Source organism: Anas acuta, chromosome 2 (genome assembly GCF_963932015.1).
Source record: "Anas acuta chromosome 2, bAnaAcu1.1, whole genome shotgun sequence".
NCBI lineage: Eukaryota > Metazoa > Chordata > Aves > Anseriformes > Anatidae > Anas > Anas acuta.
The window spans coordinates 112805971-112824452 of NC_088980.1; the positions used below are offsets into that span (position 1 = coordinate 112805971).

Consider the following 18482-nt stretch of genomic DNA (forward strand, 5'->3'; position numbering starts at 1 on the left):
GCATAACCTATATATTTTCTCTTACTGTGCATCAAACATTCAATAAAACCTCAAATAAGTTCTTCACTCAAAGAGAGGAAGGCAATACTGAAAAATACAAAATTTTCATACTAGTACACAGTGAACAAAGCAGCACCAACTCCTCTGTGCCACATTGTTTTAATGGACAGAAACTGTACCAGTAGCTACGCGATCCTTTCAAAGGAAGACAAAAGATATCACTGCCATCAGCCAGACAAACGTTTCTTGTTGGTCCACAGCTGCATAATAAGTTCCCTGTCATTTGACAGGCCCATCGTAGTGTTTCTCTATCTGTTTTTCTAACATGATCATGTGTTGCCTGTAGTCCCTGCACCCAATGAAGGATTATTGCTGCAGCAGACAATACATCATCCTGAAGTCAGATATAATGCTAATCACATCCTTTACCTGATGTGGCCTTCAAGCATCTTACACACTTCACACAAGTTATTTCAGGTCAAGTGACATCTGACTGGGAGACTGACAGTTACATTTCTTTCTCAGTTTATTTTATCTGCAGCCATAAACAAAATCTCTCTTTAGATCTCAGCCATTTAAAGAGAGCTTTCATTGTCACTGCATCTGCTGCAACTCCCCTTCCAGCTCTTACAAGGGAAAGAGGAGCTGAACTTCAGGCTCCTGCCTCATGATGGGAAGTGTTGCTCATTTTCATGATTGTCATAGAACCACAGAATGGCCTGGGTTGGAAGAGACCTCAAAGACAGCCCAGTTCCAACCCCCATGCCATGGGCAGGGATGCCACCCACTAGATCAGGTTGCCCAGGGCCTCATCTAACCTGGCCTTGAACACCTTCAGAGATGGGGCATCCACAGCTTCTCTGGGCAACCTGTGCCAGTGCCTCACCGCCCTCTGAGTGAAGAATTTCTTCCTAACCTCTAATCTAAATCTCCCCTCTTTTAGTTTAAAGCCAGTCCTCCTTGTCCTGTTATTATCTGACTGAGCAATGAGTTGCTCCCTGTCTTTTTGTAAGTCCCCTTCAAGTACTGAAAGGTTGCAACCAGGTCACCCCGGAGCCTTTTCTTTATGCTGAACAGCCCTAGTTCTCTCAGCCTTTCTCCATAGGAGAGGTGCTCCACCCTCTGATCATCTTCATGGCCCTCCTCCACACTCTAACAGCCCCATATCCTTCTTGTGCTGGGGGCCCCAGACCTGGACGCAGCACTCCAGGTGGGGCCTCACAAGGGCAAAGCAGAGGGGCACAATCACCTCCCTCACCCTGCTGGCCTCTCCTCTGTTGATGCAGCCCAGCATGCAGCACACCCTGCTGGCTTGTGTCGAGCTTTTCATCCACCAGAACCCCCAAGTCCCTCTCTGCAGGGCTGCTCTCAGTGAGTTCATCTCCCAGCCTGTGCTCATGTCTGGGATTGCTCCAGCCTAGATGCAGCACCTTGCACTTGGACTTGTTGAACCTCATTATGTTCACATGGACCCACTTCCCAAGCTTGTCCATTGTCAGATGGACAAAAATTGCAAAAAGTCAAGTCTACAAGAGACAGCATATTGTTTGAATTTAGCAGCTTGTTTTGACTTGACATTTTCCTCTGACAACAATGCCATGAAAAAAAAAAAAGCTATTAAAGTTCAGTGTCTTCTCACAGATAACTAGTTATAGGACTAGAGGGAATGGCCTCAAGTTGTGCTAGGGGAGGTTCAGGTTGGAAATTAGGAGACATTTCTTCTCAGAAAGAGCAGTCAGGCATTGGGAATGGGTTTTCTAGGGAGGTGGAGTCACTATCCCTGGGGGTGTTCAAGAAAAGGTTGGACCTGGTGCTTAGGCACATGGTTTAGTGGGTGACATTAGTGTTAGGTTGATGGTTGGACCAGACAATCTTTGAGGTCTTTCCCAACCTTAATGATTCTATGAAATCTAGCCATGTGAAAGAAACTGATGATTCTAAGATTGGTAAAACCCCTCTAATTTCAGAATCATAAAGCCTAAACAAACCACAGCTGATCAGGAGAATCCATAGAGGTCTGCCAATTCATAAAGTAACAAGGCACCCAGCTAAGCACAACCAGCTCAGGTCTTCTCAACCGTACAATGAAAGCCAACTTTGACTGACCCAAGGATGTCAGTAAAATGCACTTCCATCCTTATCTAGGAGTCCAAAAGTTCAGTTTTTTGGTGGTAGCAGAGGAGATGGTGGTAAAAAAGGAGAGCCATTGAAGACTGTTCAGGGCCACCAAAGTTTAAAGGCTGGGCAAATTCTCAGAAGCTGCCATCAGGACATGGCCTGTCCATCCACTCTGCCTCCCCACCCTCTTCAGATCCTCCTTCCTCTCCTTGGGCTCTCTCAGGCCAGCCCCTTCCCACATCTGCCTCTCCAGCTCTGCACCCACCACAGCTGACACCCAAGAGCCACCCCATGCCTCTTCTCCAGCTCAGTTCTGAAGGCACTTGTGTTGCCTTCAGAAGACCAGGAAAGAAGAACCCAGAGCAGAACTTAACTTCAGTATCCACCCAAATATGCTAAAGCTTAACGCTTGAATCTTCTGATAGCAAAACTATTGAAGTGTGAGAGGACTAACAAAATACCAGTCTGGAGTAATCCAGCTGTCAGTGCCATTCTTGATATACCACCTCAAAGAAATAAGTTACTTTGCAATTTTTTTACTGGCTATCTGCCTCTTAATTACTTGTCTCACCATGAAGAAGTCATCTTTGTAGACTTCCTGCATTTAATACAAATGGGGCTCCAAAAATTAAGATCGGGGAGGAAGACAGCACCTGATGATCCTTATGGGTCCCTTCCAACTCAGGATGTTCTATGATTCTATGATTCAGTTTGTATTTTGGCTACTCAAAATCAGGCTATTAAAAATGATCTAAGTTTATCAAATATGGTAAATCTACTATGGGAAAACTAGTGTCCCTTCACTCATTCATGCTGAATAGCAGGTTAGTGTGACAAATGCTCTGGGTAAGTACTTTATTCCATGAACTTTCCTTTTCAAGTCACAAAATGACAAGTCATTTTAATCCCTACTTATAGGAGTGGCAAAATTTAGAGATGTGTTAAGGAATGTATCAATATCCTGAAGTAATTCTATACTGCACACTTGAAAAAGCTCAAACTTTCTCCCTGTTTTGGAAAACCCTTTCAAAAGTATCTAAAAGTAGAGGCACCTATGACTTTCTGCCAACATCAGAAGTACTTTCCTCTTCCTTCCTCCCATTTACTGAATTAGTAAAATAAAAAATGCCAGCAAATATTTCTGAACAGTTTGGTATACAGCAGTTTAAAAGACACTTAAAATGAATACTTAAAAATACATATTAAAAATCTAACCACAGCATGGCTAGATACTGGAAGAATAGCAGTGGATATATCTAAGAGGAAGTGTCCTTGCAGGACACCGCTCTACTGTCAAACGAGCCTCCTCCCACCACAATCCAGTACAGTCAGAATTTCTTGCATATCAGTGAAAACACATGGTAAAAAGCAGAAATGGCCACACTGCTGAAGTGCCCTACAAGTTCAATATCGACAGTAAAAACTCCAAACCAAAACCACAGCATTATCAAGGTGGAAAATGTGTCTCCTCCAACTCAATACACATTTATTTGCTCATGCCTACTAAGCACACAAAGTCAAAATGCTCCGACAGCCTTTCCAACTTCCATCAGACCATTTTGCCCAAAGGGCTGTCAGTCAGTTCCTTGCCAACTACATTAATTCACAGTTTTGCTTACAGCTGGAAGAAAAAAGAAAAATGAAAAAACTCATCAACACCACCAGTTTTGTGGAAACCATGACTTTGGTCATTTTTGTAGTGCTTGGCAATAAAACTAGAATATTTTGCAGAAAAACTAGGAGACCATTGACCTGCAAACACCTCACATGTTTTGGGAGCAGTGATTAAAAGAGTGACTTCACTCCTTCTAAACTGAAGGTTAACAAAAGAAAATCTACAGGTAAAGTGACTGGAAGGAAAAGTTAATTTTTCAGATTCTTGTCTCTTGTTGCTTTTAAAGTTTCTGGAGAATTCCAGACTTTAATTTTCCTAGAGGCCTGAGAGGAGCTCCAAAATCCAAGATGTTATTTTCGAGGTTCATTCCCCTTCTGCCTGTTCCTGTCAACAACGCTTTATCAGCACACCAGTGATAAGCCCAGAGCTAGGTAACTGGTACTATGGGATTGATATTTTTAAGCTGACCAGCATTCTTGATGCATCCCAGCTGCACACCCTACATTGCTCTGATCATTTCTTAGTACAATGCATTTGACTTCAGTTGATGATTATGAAAGTTTTCACCCAGACATCTTGTAAACTGATACATAGATTTCTAGAAAAGTATTGTACCATCATAAACACCTATGTGTTCAATAGTAAGCAGGCCTTTGTAGCACCTAATCTCATTTAGGGGCATTGATAGCAACTCAAAAGACCTCTGCCGAATAGAATAGTTTACAAGCATTTATGTGCAGGTGCATAAAAGGAAACTGTGATACACTATAAGCCAGAAATTATGACAAGATTCCTGGGTGTATCAAAGAGTTATGACTAAGCCACAGCAATTATGCAATTAAGCATAGCATATCTTTTATTTGTATGCTTGAGAAATTAATATTGGGGTGGCTAACAAACAGCAGCACAATAACAAAAACCACAATAACCTCAGCATTGTAGACAGGTGGTACAAATTAGTCCCCAAAGCCATCAGCCTTCAACATCTGATCACCCTATAGCAAATAGTAATCTCCTCAAATTCTAATGAACTTCAGCATCTTTTTTAAGGTTGTTCCTCCCCCCCACACACACACTTGACTTAGCATTACAGTAATAAAAAACTATAGAGAAAAATACCCTAACTATACATGGCAAAGAAAATACTGACCTTTGAAATTACAGTAGCGCTCAGGTCTCTGCCACAAAAAGTATTAAATGTAAGAAAAGAACTCAGGTAGCAAAGCAGAATCCACAACTTACCTTACTTCGCTGTTTTAAAGATGTGCTTAAATGATCATTTGCATTATGGGAATCTTTATGAGGCCTTGACATTGTAACAAATTTATTTTATTTTTTAAAATAAAACCCTGCTAAATAAAACTGACAGTTGTCAGAGACTGGCAGAAGAGAGCTCCCCTAGAAAACTTCCTTTTATAAACCTCACCATGGGTGTAGCTAAATGACTAGCTCCACCCTTCATCCCACCCAGAAACTCAGCCTGTAATAAAGGTTTCTGAAGCAAGATGATCATGTTGTCAACTTCTCATGTGCTCTGTTTACTAGCAAGGAAAAAAAAAAAAGTAGATACGTAGTTGATAGCTTTACAAGCTAATGGGAAAATGTAGATAAATACAATTAACCTTGTCCCTAATATTTGCATTTCCTGCAACTTAGTCTAGAAATGTTAAGTGGGTGATCTTGCTTGGTTGCTTTCTCTTTAAAAGCACTGCTGTAACAACCTGAGGGAAGCCCGACAGCTTTTGCTATTTATTTGTATTAGAGATGCATCATATTGGAAACCAAACACATCTATTAACTCGCAGCAATTGTTACTTACATCACCACAACCTATCAAGAGCCTTCACCACTTACATCATGACGATGATGCAAGATCAAAGTCCTTTGCACACCTCTTTAAAGTGCACACAAGCCCTGACTGTGAAGGGACCACCACCAACAAGAACTAGATTCTGTTCCTTTGTCCTCTAACTACTTTACTTCTTAAAAAGCCAGCTTTCCTTTTTTTTTCCTCAAGGACTAATTTAAGAGAACAGGAAGATGGACTAGGACATTGCCACTAAGGCAATATTGCCTGAGTGGTGATATACTGAACTGGTGTGTAATATAAACAGACCTACATGCATACACTCTCAATTCTTACTCAGGTTTTTGTAGTATCCCAACTGGCATTTTTTTTTTTAAATAGAAGTATAAGGAATTACAAATGCATAGTGGCTATGGTTTTCTTCCCTGAATAGTTGAGGTTATCCTGGCACTCCTGCAGGAGCCTGGGTGTGAAATCAGAGTTCTTGAGCTGTTTGGCAGGGGTCCAGCTACGCTTCTATCATCTGGGTTTGCTTTCAAGGGAGTGATTAGGAGATTATGTTCTCGTTAACAAGATCGGTGCGAGTAATGGCTGTTATGCCCAACATTTCCTGTATTTAAGTTGAAGCGATTGTTCCATCTTGATATGGAGAGGATGACGTATTTTCTTGAGATTTTGTGGTTTGGGCCCAATCTTAACTTTAATAAGTATTACAAAAAGAACATTTATCCCTTCTCACACAGCCAGTCCACTTCTGCCTGAAAATGTTAATTGGTCTTTAAAACACATGTATCCATATGGAGCTTTTACTATATCATTAAAATACAAACTTAATATCGCCTCTGTTCATCTTCTCCTCCTCTCAAAGTGTCAAATGGATGAAAAACATATCTTCATTGCAACAAAAAGTTTTGCTTAATAAACTACAGCATTCACTTTTACAGCATATTTTACTTTAAAATCTATATTTAAAGGACACATACTCATGTCTCTTTCTGTGGCTTTGTCTGCAATCTTATGTCATGCCATGTGTGAATGTAAAAATTCTGCCGTGTTCTCCAGGGACAATAAAACCATTTCACCTTTTAGAGAAAGTATGATAATTCTGGGGAAAAGACAACATCTTTGTGAGTTCACAAATTAAGCACTGCACCTAAGAGTAAAAAAAACATTTCTATTTAAATACCAAGAACTCATTTTCTTTCCTACCACTGTGAGGCCCTCTAGCAGGCTTCCTTTCTATCCACTTCAGCAAAGATTTATCAAGGGTCAACCCTGGTGTCTGTGGTTGAGTTCTCACTTATTTGGGATTGATGTTCCCAAGGCATCAGGGGGAATCCAGAGGTGTGTGTGAAGGGAGGAGGAACATCACAAGTAATGGGCAAAACCAGAAAATGGGACACAAGTGCTGGTATGTTGTGCTCATTGCAGCCAACTCTGTACCTAGGATAGGACTTGAAACCACCTTCTGATACACGAACAGCAAAGGTAACAGAGAGGCTTTAACTTTTACAGGCTCTGTTTTTTTTTTGTGGTAGTAACTGCAACCTAATATTAAAGCCTGAAATGGTGAAACTGGGTATGGTCTGATCTGTAGCAGCTAGCAACTAAAACCATGAGAGAAAGTGCTCAGTGCCTGGGATTCACTTCTGAAAAACCCTGCACATGAGGTGGAGGTGGGGTGGATAACTATGTATGTATATATATCTATCTATATCTATGATTCTCTGAGTAGCACCAATGCCTCTTACAACTCTTATTGCACACCTGCACTGCCTACCAGAACCACTTCATTCCTGTCCTAATGGCAAACACAGCATCACGCAGCTGTACGAGCAATCACACTTTTTGCCATTACAACTGCAGGAAATTGCTAAAGCTTAAGAGACCAGATCATGTTTTAGCAGCTGAAACTGGAAGAGGTGAGTACAAATCAAACAAGCAAGTGCTAGCAGGTCAGTCCTTACTGAGAGGTCACCTCAGTAATGCCCACCCCCATTGATGCCATCTTGCTTTTGCCAGCTATTATCCTGCACAGGCAAGACTCAAAAGTGCATTTTAAGGTTGCAAGAGCTCCTCAAAATCTGCTCATGCTTAGCAAGGCCTCAATGTTCAAAGTACAACATTTGTCTGGCTGCTGACACTTCAGGTCCAGGGGAGGACTTTGAATGTGAGTCCTGTTTTGTTCCATGGTCCCTTTCTTCCTCGCAGCTTCCTGGAGCAAAAGCTCTTGGATCGATAAAGCAGCACGTTCAGCTCCTGAACACAGTAACTGTTTCTCGCTTCTCTTGGGATAACACAATACTTTGTGCTCTGCTGCATGACTGGGGTAAGGATAAACTGAAAATCTGTGGGGTACCCTTTCCTAGCGTCTGTCCTTTCTTACTAAATCCATGATCAGAGCAGGTTACAAGGGGTATGTGTCAAATGCTGTGCAACTGTAAACAAGCCTCTGCCTGTTAGAAGAGAGGTTTAAAGAATCATTTTTAAAGCGTCATGGAAAGTGACAAGAGGGGAACCCACATCAGCAACATACAAACTAGGGATCAAAAGAGGAGGCTATCCACTCCCCCAGCAAAGCCAGAGATAAAGAAGGAGAAAAGTAAGCTGGCAAAATTACTGACAGTAGGAAGTGGTGAAAACAGAGTGCTGCTAAGAGGAAGAGAAACAGACAAAGAATGTGAAAAATTTCTCAAGAGGTATTGTGTGAGAAAGGAGCACTCCAGAGCAGCAGCTAAACAGGCAGCAGTGAATGGGTGCAGAGCTCCTTCCAGGCACACACACACACAAACAAAAAAGAACCCAGAAGTGGCTGAAAGCCCAGAGCTTTTGTTTTCTTAACTTTTTTTTTTTTTTTTTTTTTTTTTTTTTTTTTTTTTTTTGGGTCGTCATCTGGAATTATTTAAACGGCACTTCAAAAGTTTTCCAAGAGACAGCAAACCTAGAGCTGCTGTTCAAAACTCCAGCAAATGCAGTTTGCCTCTGACATTCCCCAGACTGTTTTCAGCTGCACCTTGCAAGCTTTGCTTCCCAAATGCATATTCCCAGCAAGTTTCCTGTGGCTTGCTGATGAAGTGCAAAGGTCTTCATGACCAGTTGTCAATATGTACTCCTCTGTATCTCTAAACTTGCTGCTTTCTTTGTAAGTGTTTCTCATGGTTGTAATTGACACCAATGCACAAGAGGGAGTTAAAGGGCTAATGGTGTTGAAAGAAGTGAACGAGAGCAGACTATAAAAAGTTAGTGCAATTAATAATGGCTGAGAGCTTGATCCACAAGAAAACGTAAAATTTTGTGATAATAAATGAGCAGCTTGAAGGCTTACTCCGTATAGGTTGCACACTTCATTTATGTCAGTGTTTTTCAAATACGCGATCGCTTGGAAATAACGGGTATCGCTCAGCTTCACAGCAGAGCTGTAGATAACCCGCTGAAGAGGAACACAGCTGCACGAGTGGGACATCCTGCCCACGCCAGGGAAATCCCGGTGCACGTGATGTTGTATGCAGCTTCACAAGCCAAGGCAAATATTTGTTCTGTTGGTGCAGTCTCCTAGTTGAAGCAGCAATCCTGATAAGATAGGAGCTCTCCACTGCCTCTTTGATTAGCTTAAATACAGACATAAGTCACCCCTTCTCCTCCTGTGTATGTACTTCTATTAATTCTAACAATGCCCTCCAATAAGCTGCCAATAAGTTATTTCCAATTTTAGAAAGTAAAGCTATCAATATTTGCATGTATTTGAAGATGTATTTATCTGGCCATCAAAATCCACAAGACCCAAACCATATTTGTAATTGCAGACACTCCTGCAAGACGATGTCCTCTGATCTAACATCAGGCACGAAGAACTCAGGAATCTGATGGAAATCAAGAGAGGAATTCATCTAGTGCTTCCGTTTTGCCTCTTAGGCTGGGCCTTTTCCTCAGACTTGCAAACATTCTTGGATTTGAAAGCGTGAGCTCTGCAAGGGATGCTGCGTTCCCAGTAGAGATGAGTCATGAGATCCAAGGTTAGTTTCAAGTGCCACATTGCAATAAAGCTTCAAGAACAAGTTTATTCATAGCATTTCTATTTAGTCTGAATACGGTAAAGCCAGACAAAGCATATTGTTTTCTTTTGATAAAACTTGACATGCTTTGCTCGCAGTGTGATTCAAACTCTGAAGAGATTGTAACAAGTCTATATTAAGCCCGGTATTAATTTGGGCATAAAACGGTTACCAGATCAAAGCATATTTTCATAAAATTCCTCAGGAAGGAGTAGCCTGAGAAGATTTTTGGCTATTTCACTTTAGAAGTTGCACAACCAAACTCTGCAGTGAAATCAGAGACATATTCTTCCCTGCTGACTTTAACAAGTCTATCAAACCTACCAACAGATTTACTAGTTAGAACAACTCAGTGTCTGAAACTTGAATCTGATAAAGCTTCATCTTACATCCTCCTTCCCTTTTCATCTGTCAGATCTATGAAGGAGTTGTATTTTTGGGCAACTTGTTAATTTTATGTGGTTTTAGTTTGGCATTAGTAATTAGATCCGCCTGAAAGCTTGTCACTTATGTGCATGGTAGATTACTCAGTGTTAGGACCCTACTAATTTTATCCCTTAGGAAAACTTACTCAAACGTACTTTAATTCTTTTACGTATTGAATATATGAAATGCCTGAAGAAATACTATTGACTTCTTCCTAGAAGGTGGAAAAGTCCCATGGTCAGCCATTCCCAGAAGAGGCCATGTTAAAGATTAGCCTCCTGTAAAGCACTGGAACTGTTTCTGTACTTCAAATGGGACAAATCTGAAACCTGGGGTCATTCAAGACTCGATGGAATAAAGCTGGATGAATGGAAACATCTTCAGCAACAAGCTCAGGAGATTCTGGGGCTGAAGAAATGTTCAACCAGGATCAAAGCTCTCCTTACAGACTTTGTCATGCTTTCATCTTCCTTACCACTTCTTCTCCTCCAGACCTTCTTTAGCAGACCTCTGTGAAGCATCAGCCCCTCTTCGGGGCAGCAGCTGCTGATCAAATTCAAGCACACTTGCCCCACCTGAAGCCCTGTTCTTGCTATAGGGACTGTTAGACAGCAGGGTAGGTTTCCTTCAGCCTTTTTAAAACCCTATTTGGACACAGCCAAAATAAAAAATAGCACATGGCAGCCCTGCTGCTAGGCTGCTGACACTGGGCAGTGCTCCCAGAGCTGCCCTTAATCCTTCCTGCCTGTCCTGCGGCTGCGCGATGGGGATGGGGGTCAGCCCACCAATGACATACACAACGTGAAACAGCTCCAGCTGCATCCTTAGCTAATAAGATGATAAATACTTGTCCTAACAGCTTTCCTAGGGCATTCCTGTTGTTTTCTGGATCCTTGCCCTGTGGTTCAAGTTCTGCCTTTTACTTTCCTCATTCTTTAGCCCTGCTGTCAGTCCCCTTTTCCCCACACCTGACCTTCCCACATGCAGACTAGTCACTGCTTCTTCTTTACTGTCCAAGAAGTGTCTCTTCAATGCTTTTGTAAAAAAATACCCCATTTGAGGCTTTTCCCCACCTACCTTCCAACACAGTCTATACACATAGTTTCCCTTGCTCCCCTTAGGGTGCACGTTGCTCTGCCAGAGCTCAGTCTTCGAGTTCCCTCTCCCAGAGGCTGTCATTGCATGGACTGGCAGCAGGGAGGGTGCGGAGGCACCCCTTGGCACTAAGGATGCAAAAATTGTTGCAGATTGCCCAAATCGCCTCACCTTTTCAGCAGTGAGAAATCTAACCCCACCAAAGCTGCAAAAAAGTCACACAGGCAGTTACAGCTACCCTAAACTTAGTGTTTAGCTAAGCCAAAACAAGTTTTGTATACACACATCCTATGAATATATACAAATAAATGGTATATAGAGAGGTGCTGAAAGATTCAGGATCTCATTTAAGCCTCACCCAACAACAACACATGTGCCATCATGCCGCGGTTGGACTTTGGGCCACCAGTGACTCAGAGCAATGCTATCGACATGTTCGCCACCGCTGCTTTCTGCACCAGCTGCATTTTTCCTTCCCATGCCTCATACAAACACTGGCCCAGCCCAGCTCTTTGAGACAGCAGCTTACAGTTTTTAACATGATATTGTATCACTCTCCAAAGGTGCCTGAGGGAAAAATTCCACTCACCTAATTGTGTTAGTCTGAAGTTTCTCCCTCTTCTGGGATTAAGCTATTGTATTAAGGTTTCATTGTGGCAGGAGAAGCCAGGATAATGGCTATTTTAAGCAAAACCTGAATGAAGTGTTTTAGGAAAAGTTGTAGCAGTTTTGAAGGCTCCCAATTTTTTCCCCTCCAAGTTTAACTGCAGATGAATTCTTGTGATTACCCGGTCAGGTGTGTGTGTATGTGTGTGCAGCACTGTTTGTGGTTTACATAATTACTCCTCCAAGTATTTCATCAGCATTTGGAGGAATGGTCAAAAAATAACACAGAAAAATATCTGGACAAGGCTTCACGTCAGCAAGAAGAGACAGTATGAAGTAGTTGAGAACACTTGGACCTGTAAGAGTTGAAATAAACCTAATTTGAGAGGTTTATTGTCAAAGAGAGGACTTAGATTTATAATATCAGGCAACTGAAGTTAATCAGGACAAGGCAACATGCACTAAATCAAAGGACTGAAATATCTATTCCAGTCACCCACCACCAGTCAGGACTGTCACTGTGGTTATTTCCAACACACTTCAGAGAACAAGCAATAAAGACTCCATGTCCTTCTGAATCATTTGCTTCTACAACCCTTGTGGAGAGATTTCGAGGAGCAAAAGCTACCGTACAGGCATCCCTGTTCCTTCTTGGGGGAAGAGACTACATGAAGACATAACCTTGAGAAACACGTGGTATGTGGCCTATTGCCAGAAGCTTTAAATAAGCAGAAGACACCCCAAATTACCAAACCATACCCAGCACAAGAAGTTCTTTCAGTCTGTTAGGGCTGCTGGCCAGCTTATGCCAACCTACCGTGTCACACCCCACAAGGTGAGGTCATAGAAAAGTATCCAGATTTTTTCCTTCTTTGAAATATATCCAGAAGGTGTAGGTATCACTAAAAGACACCAAGCCCATTAGACGTTAACTGCCCTGTCTGCTGCAGTCCCTGGTTCCCTCCCGCTCTCCTACCAACCTGATCCTTTTCTCCTTATACAAGTGAAGCAGCAAATGGATTCTGCATGCTGAATTTGAGGCAGACTGATAGAAACAACACTTACCTTACGAAAAGTCAAATTTATAAGCTGTTGGTCATTTCTTAAGCCCTTGCTTCTATTTCAATAGCTTACGTAGCACCTTCCTCTACTAGGGGCAGCGTGAAGCTTCACTATCCCAGCAGCAGTACCAAAAATACTGTATGTTTTAGGAAGACACAGAGCTTCCTGCAACTCAAACACCGTATGCATGATAGATACAGCAGTAGGTGAGTTAAGGGGTCATAACCTCGCCTTTCCCTGCTTTTGGGATGATTTTCACCACAAGGGCTTTACTAATAAGCAGCCACTGAATCTCAGCAGTGGTTGTGCACATCCCCGGTGCAAGACAAAGGCATTTTGTGCTCTTTGTGTCTTCCCACCCATTGGGTGGAGGCTGGCCCCACACATCCAGCTGTGTGCCTGAAGATGGAAGCAGGGGTAGAAGCAGGGGTCCCTATATCTCAGTGAAAGGAGATGGAGCAAGCACGCATACAGCAAGGATTCGGAGAGCATTTGGTCCTTGACCTGGACATCCTGATACGACAGTGCGTACAGCTGCTCACACAGCTGTTGAATAACAAATACCTCAAGATGCCCTTGAGATGGTTCTTCTAAACACCGAGCACTTGACTGAAGAAATCAGAATCAAACCAGATTTACCCTGCCATGGTGCTCCTGCAGAAGTTTTTGAAGAAGTTCATTTTACTTTAAAAGATAGCATCTTTTAAAAGAGCAAACGCATCCTATAAAATAACCTTTAAACTGTATTTCAAACAAAGCGTCATACTGTTCTGCTGTTCCACTGCTGAAATGTCATCTCTGCCTCACTGTTTGTCTTCTCTTAAAACAGGGAGAAATTGCTGCAATACTTAATTAAAAAAAAAAAAAAAAAAAAAAAAAAAAAGAAAGAAAGAAAGAAAGAAAGAAAAAGTTTTCACCTTCTTTACCGCTTTAGATTTCTCTCTGTTTTAAGTCGTGGGCTTATACCATTAGTGCCATTTCCTTTGCTGCACACCTCGGGGGGCAGAGATAAAAAACGAATACCCCTTTGGGGGAGGCGAGTAAAGTACGACAAGGACTACAACTCACTGCAGGAAAGCACCGGAGGGCTGTTAGCGGAAGCAGCTGTCCGAAAGGGAATAAATAAATAAATAGAGCGGTGGTAAAACGTTTGTTTTCATAACCTGACGTGCACCGACACCGCACGGGCGGCTCGCAGCTTCAGGTGGTGCTGCCGCAGGATGCTCGGCCGGCCAGCGCAGCGCGCTGATTCATCGGGCTGCAAGGTGCACCCTCTGCCAGGGTCCTTCCCCGCCACCTGGAGCTGCTTCAGCCCCTCGCTCCGCGTCCAGCAGGACCCTCGGCGTGCACCCAGCGCCTCCTGCAGACCCCCAGCTCCGGACAAGAAAGACCCCAGGACCCCCGGACCCCCGGACAAAGCCGCCCCCTCCCCGCCCCGCTCCGGCTCCGGCTCCCACCGCGCCTCTCCCGGTGCCCGGGGGGACACGGGGCGAGGGGCGACCCCAGCCCAGGAGGGGCCGGGCGCTGCCTCACCTGCTCCGCTCCTCTCCGCTCCTCGCCACCGCTGCTTTTCCCCGGTCCCTGCCGCCCGCCCCGCCGCCAGCCCGGCTTTGTCCGCCCGCCCCGCCCGGGATTCGCCACGTGAACCGTGCGGGCACCGCTCCCAGCGGCACGGCTCGGCTCGGCACGGCAAGGCACGGCTCCTCTGCGAGCCCCCAGCCGCCCGCCCCCGGCCCCACCGCCCCCTTTTCCCCCTGGAGTCCCCCGGAGCCCCGGCAGCCCGGGGGGGTGAACCGTCGGGGTCCCCCCCGTGGTCCTGTCCTGCCCGCGTGGAGCCCCGGGTTTTGGGGTTTTGGGCTCGGTGTCACGCAGCCCTGAGCGCTGGGGGGAGGCGAGCTCTGTGTAGGACGCTTTCCCTGTTTTTTTTTTTTTTTTTGGGACGGTTTTTCTCCAAACCTCGGCTCGGAGAAAAAGAAGCTGCGCGGCTCGGTGCCTCCCTCTTAGCGCAACCCGATCCTTCCCTCCGGATGTTAACTTAGGGCAGGTTTAGAGGAAGGGAAAATTAAAAAAAAATAAATAAAAACAGGGGAGAAAAAAAAAAAGCTCCAAAGCTCTGAAATAAATAGCCGGAATTTGCTGTAGCCTCTTGTTCTACTCAGGGGAAGGCATCGTGTCCATCGGAGGAGACGGTGCCGTTCCTTCCCGAGTGGCTCCGTGTGGGTGAGCAGGACCAAGACCCAGATTCCTCCCTCTCCAGCTGGGCACAGTACGGGATCCCATGGCCCCAGGGATGTGCAGATCCCATACAGACCTGGCACAGCAGCCCTGTGGCCCCACTGAACGGAGGGGAAGGAGACGGGGGAAACAAACCGGGTCTCCAACCCTTCCCATGGCTTGGGTCAAAGCCAAGGCGCAGATGTGCACCGCCACCACCATGTAGGTCAGGGCCACCTGCTCCAAAGGATGCAAACCAGGGCTTGAATTTTGTATCACAGCGGACAAATCTCTCCTGGTAGAAGGGCAGCAGCAGGGCCACACCGCCAGCACCACCCCGCACCGCTGATGAAATGACGCTAAAACATCCAGCTGTCAAAACAGGCTGGGAGGCCAAGTGTGCCCGTGAGCCCTGCTGCGTTTCACAGTTCAGACACCTCACAGATGTCTGAAATGTCCCAAATATGAGCACTCGCAGGTAGCGCAGAGTGGCCAACGTTTCAAAAACCTGCCATTCAAAGTCAAAAGAATTTCCTGGCTTTTTTGGCAGTGTCTGAAAACTGCCAAATTTCTTCCTAGTCCTGTCACTTCATGTCATAATGATATGAAATCTATTTTTGTGTCCACGGAACAATTAGAGGATTTTACTGCATCTGCAGACTATGCTTAGCAGAGTTTTAAGATCAAAAGATATGCTATTTTTGTATGGTCGTCTCTGGAACTTTGCACAGCAGTGTCTGAGCTGCTGGTGAACGATTTTGTCATCAGCCTGTGCCTGAGCAGCGCAGGAATTCGGTTATCTGCTCTGTGCAGGAAGGGAGGCTGCAGAGCAAAGAGAGAAAGTCAAGCTTAAAAAAGTCCTTTCACTTTTGAGCACGCCCAGTCCAAATGTCCACAAGGAGACCTGCCATCCCAGGAGACCTGCAGGTTTAGCGACAGGTCACCACTTGGTGGTCCCTCTCTCCAGCTCAAGGATCCCAGCACCCTCGGTGAGAAGTGCAGTGGTGTGCTGGGTCTCAGATATGGCCCCGTGCTCTCATGTCTGGCAGTGCCTCTCATGGTGGGCAGTGTGGGTCACCCTGTGCCTGCACACCACAGTGCACCATGGCCGTGATTTCACAGAATGGGTGAGGCTGGAAGGGGCCTGTGGAGGCGGACTGGTCCTACCCCCTGCCCAAGCAGGGCCACCCAGAGCAGGGTGCCCAGGACCATGCCCAGGTGGCTTTTGAAGACCTCCAAGGAGGGAGATCCACAGCCTCTCTGGGCAACCTCTGCCAGGGCTTGGTCACCTGCACAGTAAAAAAGTGCTTCTTGATGTTTAGATGGAACCTCTTATGCTCCAGTTTGTGCCCATGGCCCCTTGTCAGGACGCCACTGAACAGAGCCTGGCTGCATCCTCTTTGCACTTCCCTTCCAGTGTTTATAGACACTGATAAGCTTTACCCTGAGCCTCCTCTTCTCCAGGCTGAACAGTCCCAGCTCTCAGCATCTCCTCAAAGGAAAGGTGCTCCAGTCCATTCATTAATTTTGTGGCCCTATGTTTGTCTTGTTCCAGTATGTCCGGGTCTCTTTAGCTCTGGAGGGGACCCAGTACTCCAAGTGTGACCCCACCAGTGCTGAGTAGAGGGTAAGGATCACCTCCCTTGACCTGCTGGCAATGCTTTGCCTGCTGCAGCCAAGAATACTGTTAGCCTTGTTGGCAGCAAGGGCACACTGCTGGCTCATGTTCAACTTGGTGTCCACCAGGACTCTCACACAGGTTCTTTTCTGCAGAGCTGTTCTCCAGCTGGGTGCCCCCCTGTGCTGGTGCCTGGCATTGTTCCTCCCCAGGAACACTTTGCACTTCCCCGTGTTGAACTGCATGAGGTTCTACCCTGAAACAGCTCAGTCTGGTGGAAATTATCTCCCAGAGCCTTCAGGTACATCAGAATGCTCAGAAATGAGGATTTATAAAATTAGAGAGAGATGTGCTGAGGTCCTTGAAAGGACTGAGATGGGGATTTACTGATCATGTACATTAATGCAGAGGCTGCCCTATCTGTTGACATTTTAACATGGGTTTCCTTCTCTCAGACACTATCTGTGTCTCTCCATTCTACTCAGATGCTAGCACCAATTTAAAGTTTGTTTTTAATTATTATTTTTTTTATTTATTTTTATTTTTTATAGTCCCTCCACAGTAGATTTTGCTTCATTTGGTGGACAGAATTTTGGGTCACATAGCTGTCCAGCATCAAGGGGTGTCTGGACCAGGTTAAAAATTTGTTTGTGGCCAGTCAAACTAAACCATTTGGTTTTGTGTAACTTTTTACCATGTTCTACCAATGCTGCTGGGTGTAGCAGCCAGTGGTGGGGTGGCCTAAGCAATCTGGTTTTGCCTATGAACACTGTTTTAAGATTAAACATTTGTCTCATCTCTAAAACTAGATGCTTATTAGTTATTCCTTAAGAAAACTTGCTCTGTGGCTCGTGCATGGATTTCTGTTTAGCAAATAAAGACTCCAGAAGATGGCTCCAAATTGACAAGGGAAAGGGCAAAGTGACATACTGGCATCTTAACTTTCCTTCAAAAACAGAAGGAGGAGCACCTAAAGATACAGCTGTGACCCGGTCAGAGCTGTCCTGACCTAGAAAAGGCCACTGCACTTGCAGGGGTCAGTGAATTATCTGTCCCTGCAGAGCATTAGGGAAACATGTCCATCTTCAGCCACACTTTTCTTGCAGGGAGAAATGATGACTTTTAGTTTTTTTAAGAGCTCTTTACACTTGATCTTTAATCACTGATGGAAGAGTTGCAGTTAGGTTACGGGACATAATCTCAGTGTAATTTATTACCAAAGGCTTTTTTTTCCTGAACTCCTTTGACCCTGCAGCCTCCCTGATGTTAATCCAGTGCAGGGTCACGACTGAGGAGGGAATATGGCCTTTTCACTTTCATTCTTCATAGCTGTAATTAATTATCTTCATCATCTTCATCAGTGAGTGCAGTTAAAAAAGGAGGAACAAAAGGGATGTCAGTCTCTCTAATGCATAACTGATTTAGATACTCTTCCATGAGCATTTGGTCTTACTTATTATCCAAACCATAGGAAAAACAAAGTGAGTGGCTGATTCTTCTAGCAAATTCATACACAAAAGCCATCTATCTGAATAAAAAACTTAACATTTCCTCTTGCAGTTGTTTCTCTGTTTCTTCATTTACTACTTCATTAACTACAGGAAGGGATTCCCGTACAGTAATTTCTTTTTACAGTAGCCAACATGTGCAATATATTTCCCATTAAAACAAATGGGAAGACGTCAAATTAATAGACCCTATTATAATATAGAGCTGCAGCTTTACTTTCTGGAACACATTAAATAAATAAATAAATAAATAAAATTATCTCAGGGTAAGTAGTAGCACTTTCTAAATGTCACAATTAGTCTGGTTAGACTGTCAATTTGTAGAACCTGTTGAAAGACAGGCTTTTTCTTCCCTCATACA

The 18482-nt window shown here is 44.3% G+C and overlaps 1 protein-coding gene across 2 annotated transcripts in view; it reads right to left on the reverse strand.

The window, feature by feature from the left end:
* MAPRE2 (microtubule associated protein RP/EB family member 2) overlaps positions 1-14402 on the reverse strand; it is a 97591-nt gene extending 83189 nt beyond the window's left edge. The window contains exon 1 of one of the 2 annotated variants that reach the window (XM_068671733.1): positions 14315-14402. Coding sequence is in view for 1 of the 2 variants with exons in the window: in XM_068671728.1 (XP_068527829.1) it covers positions 4976-5047 (72 nt within the window). In the remaining variant the exon portion in view is untranslated. Of the gene's footprint in view, positions 1-4975; positions 5126-14314 lie in introns of those variants that run through there. The other variant, XM_068671728.1, reaches the window with a different exon arrangement.
* Positions 14403-18482: the final 4080 nt, after the last annotated feature.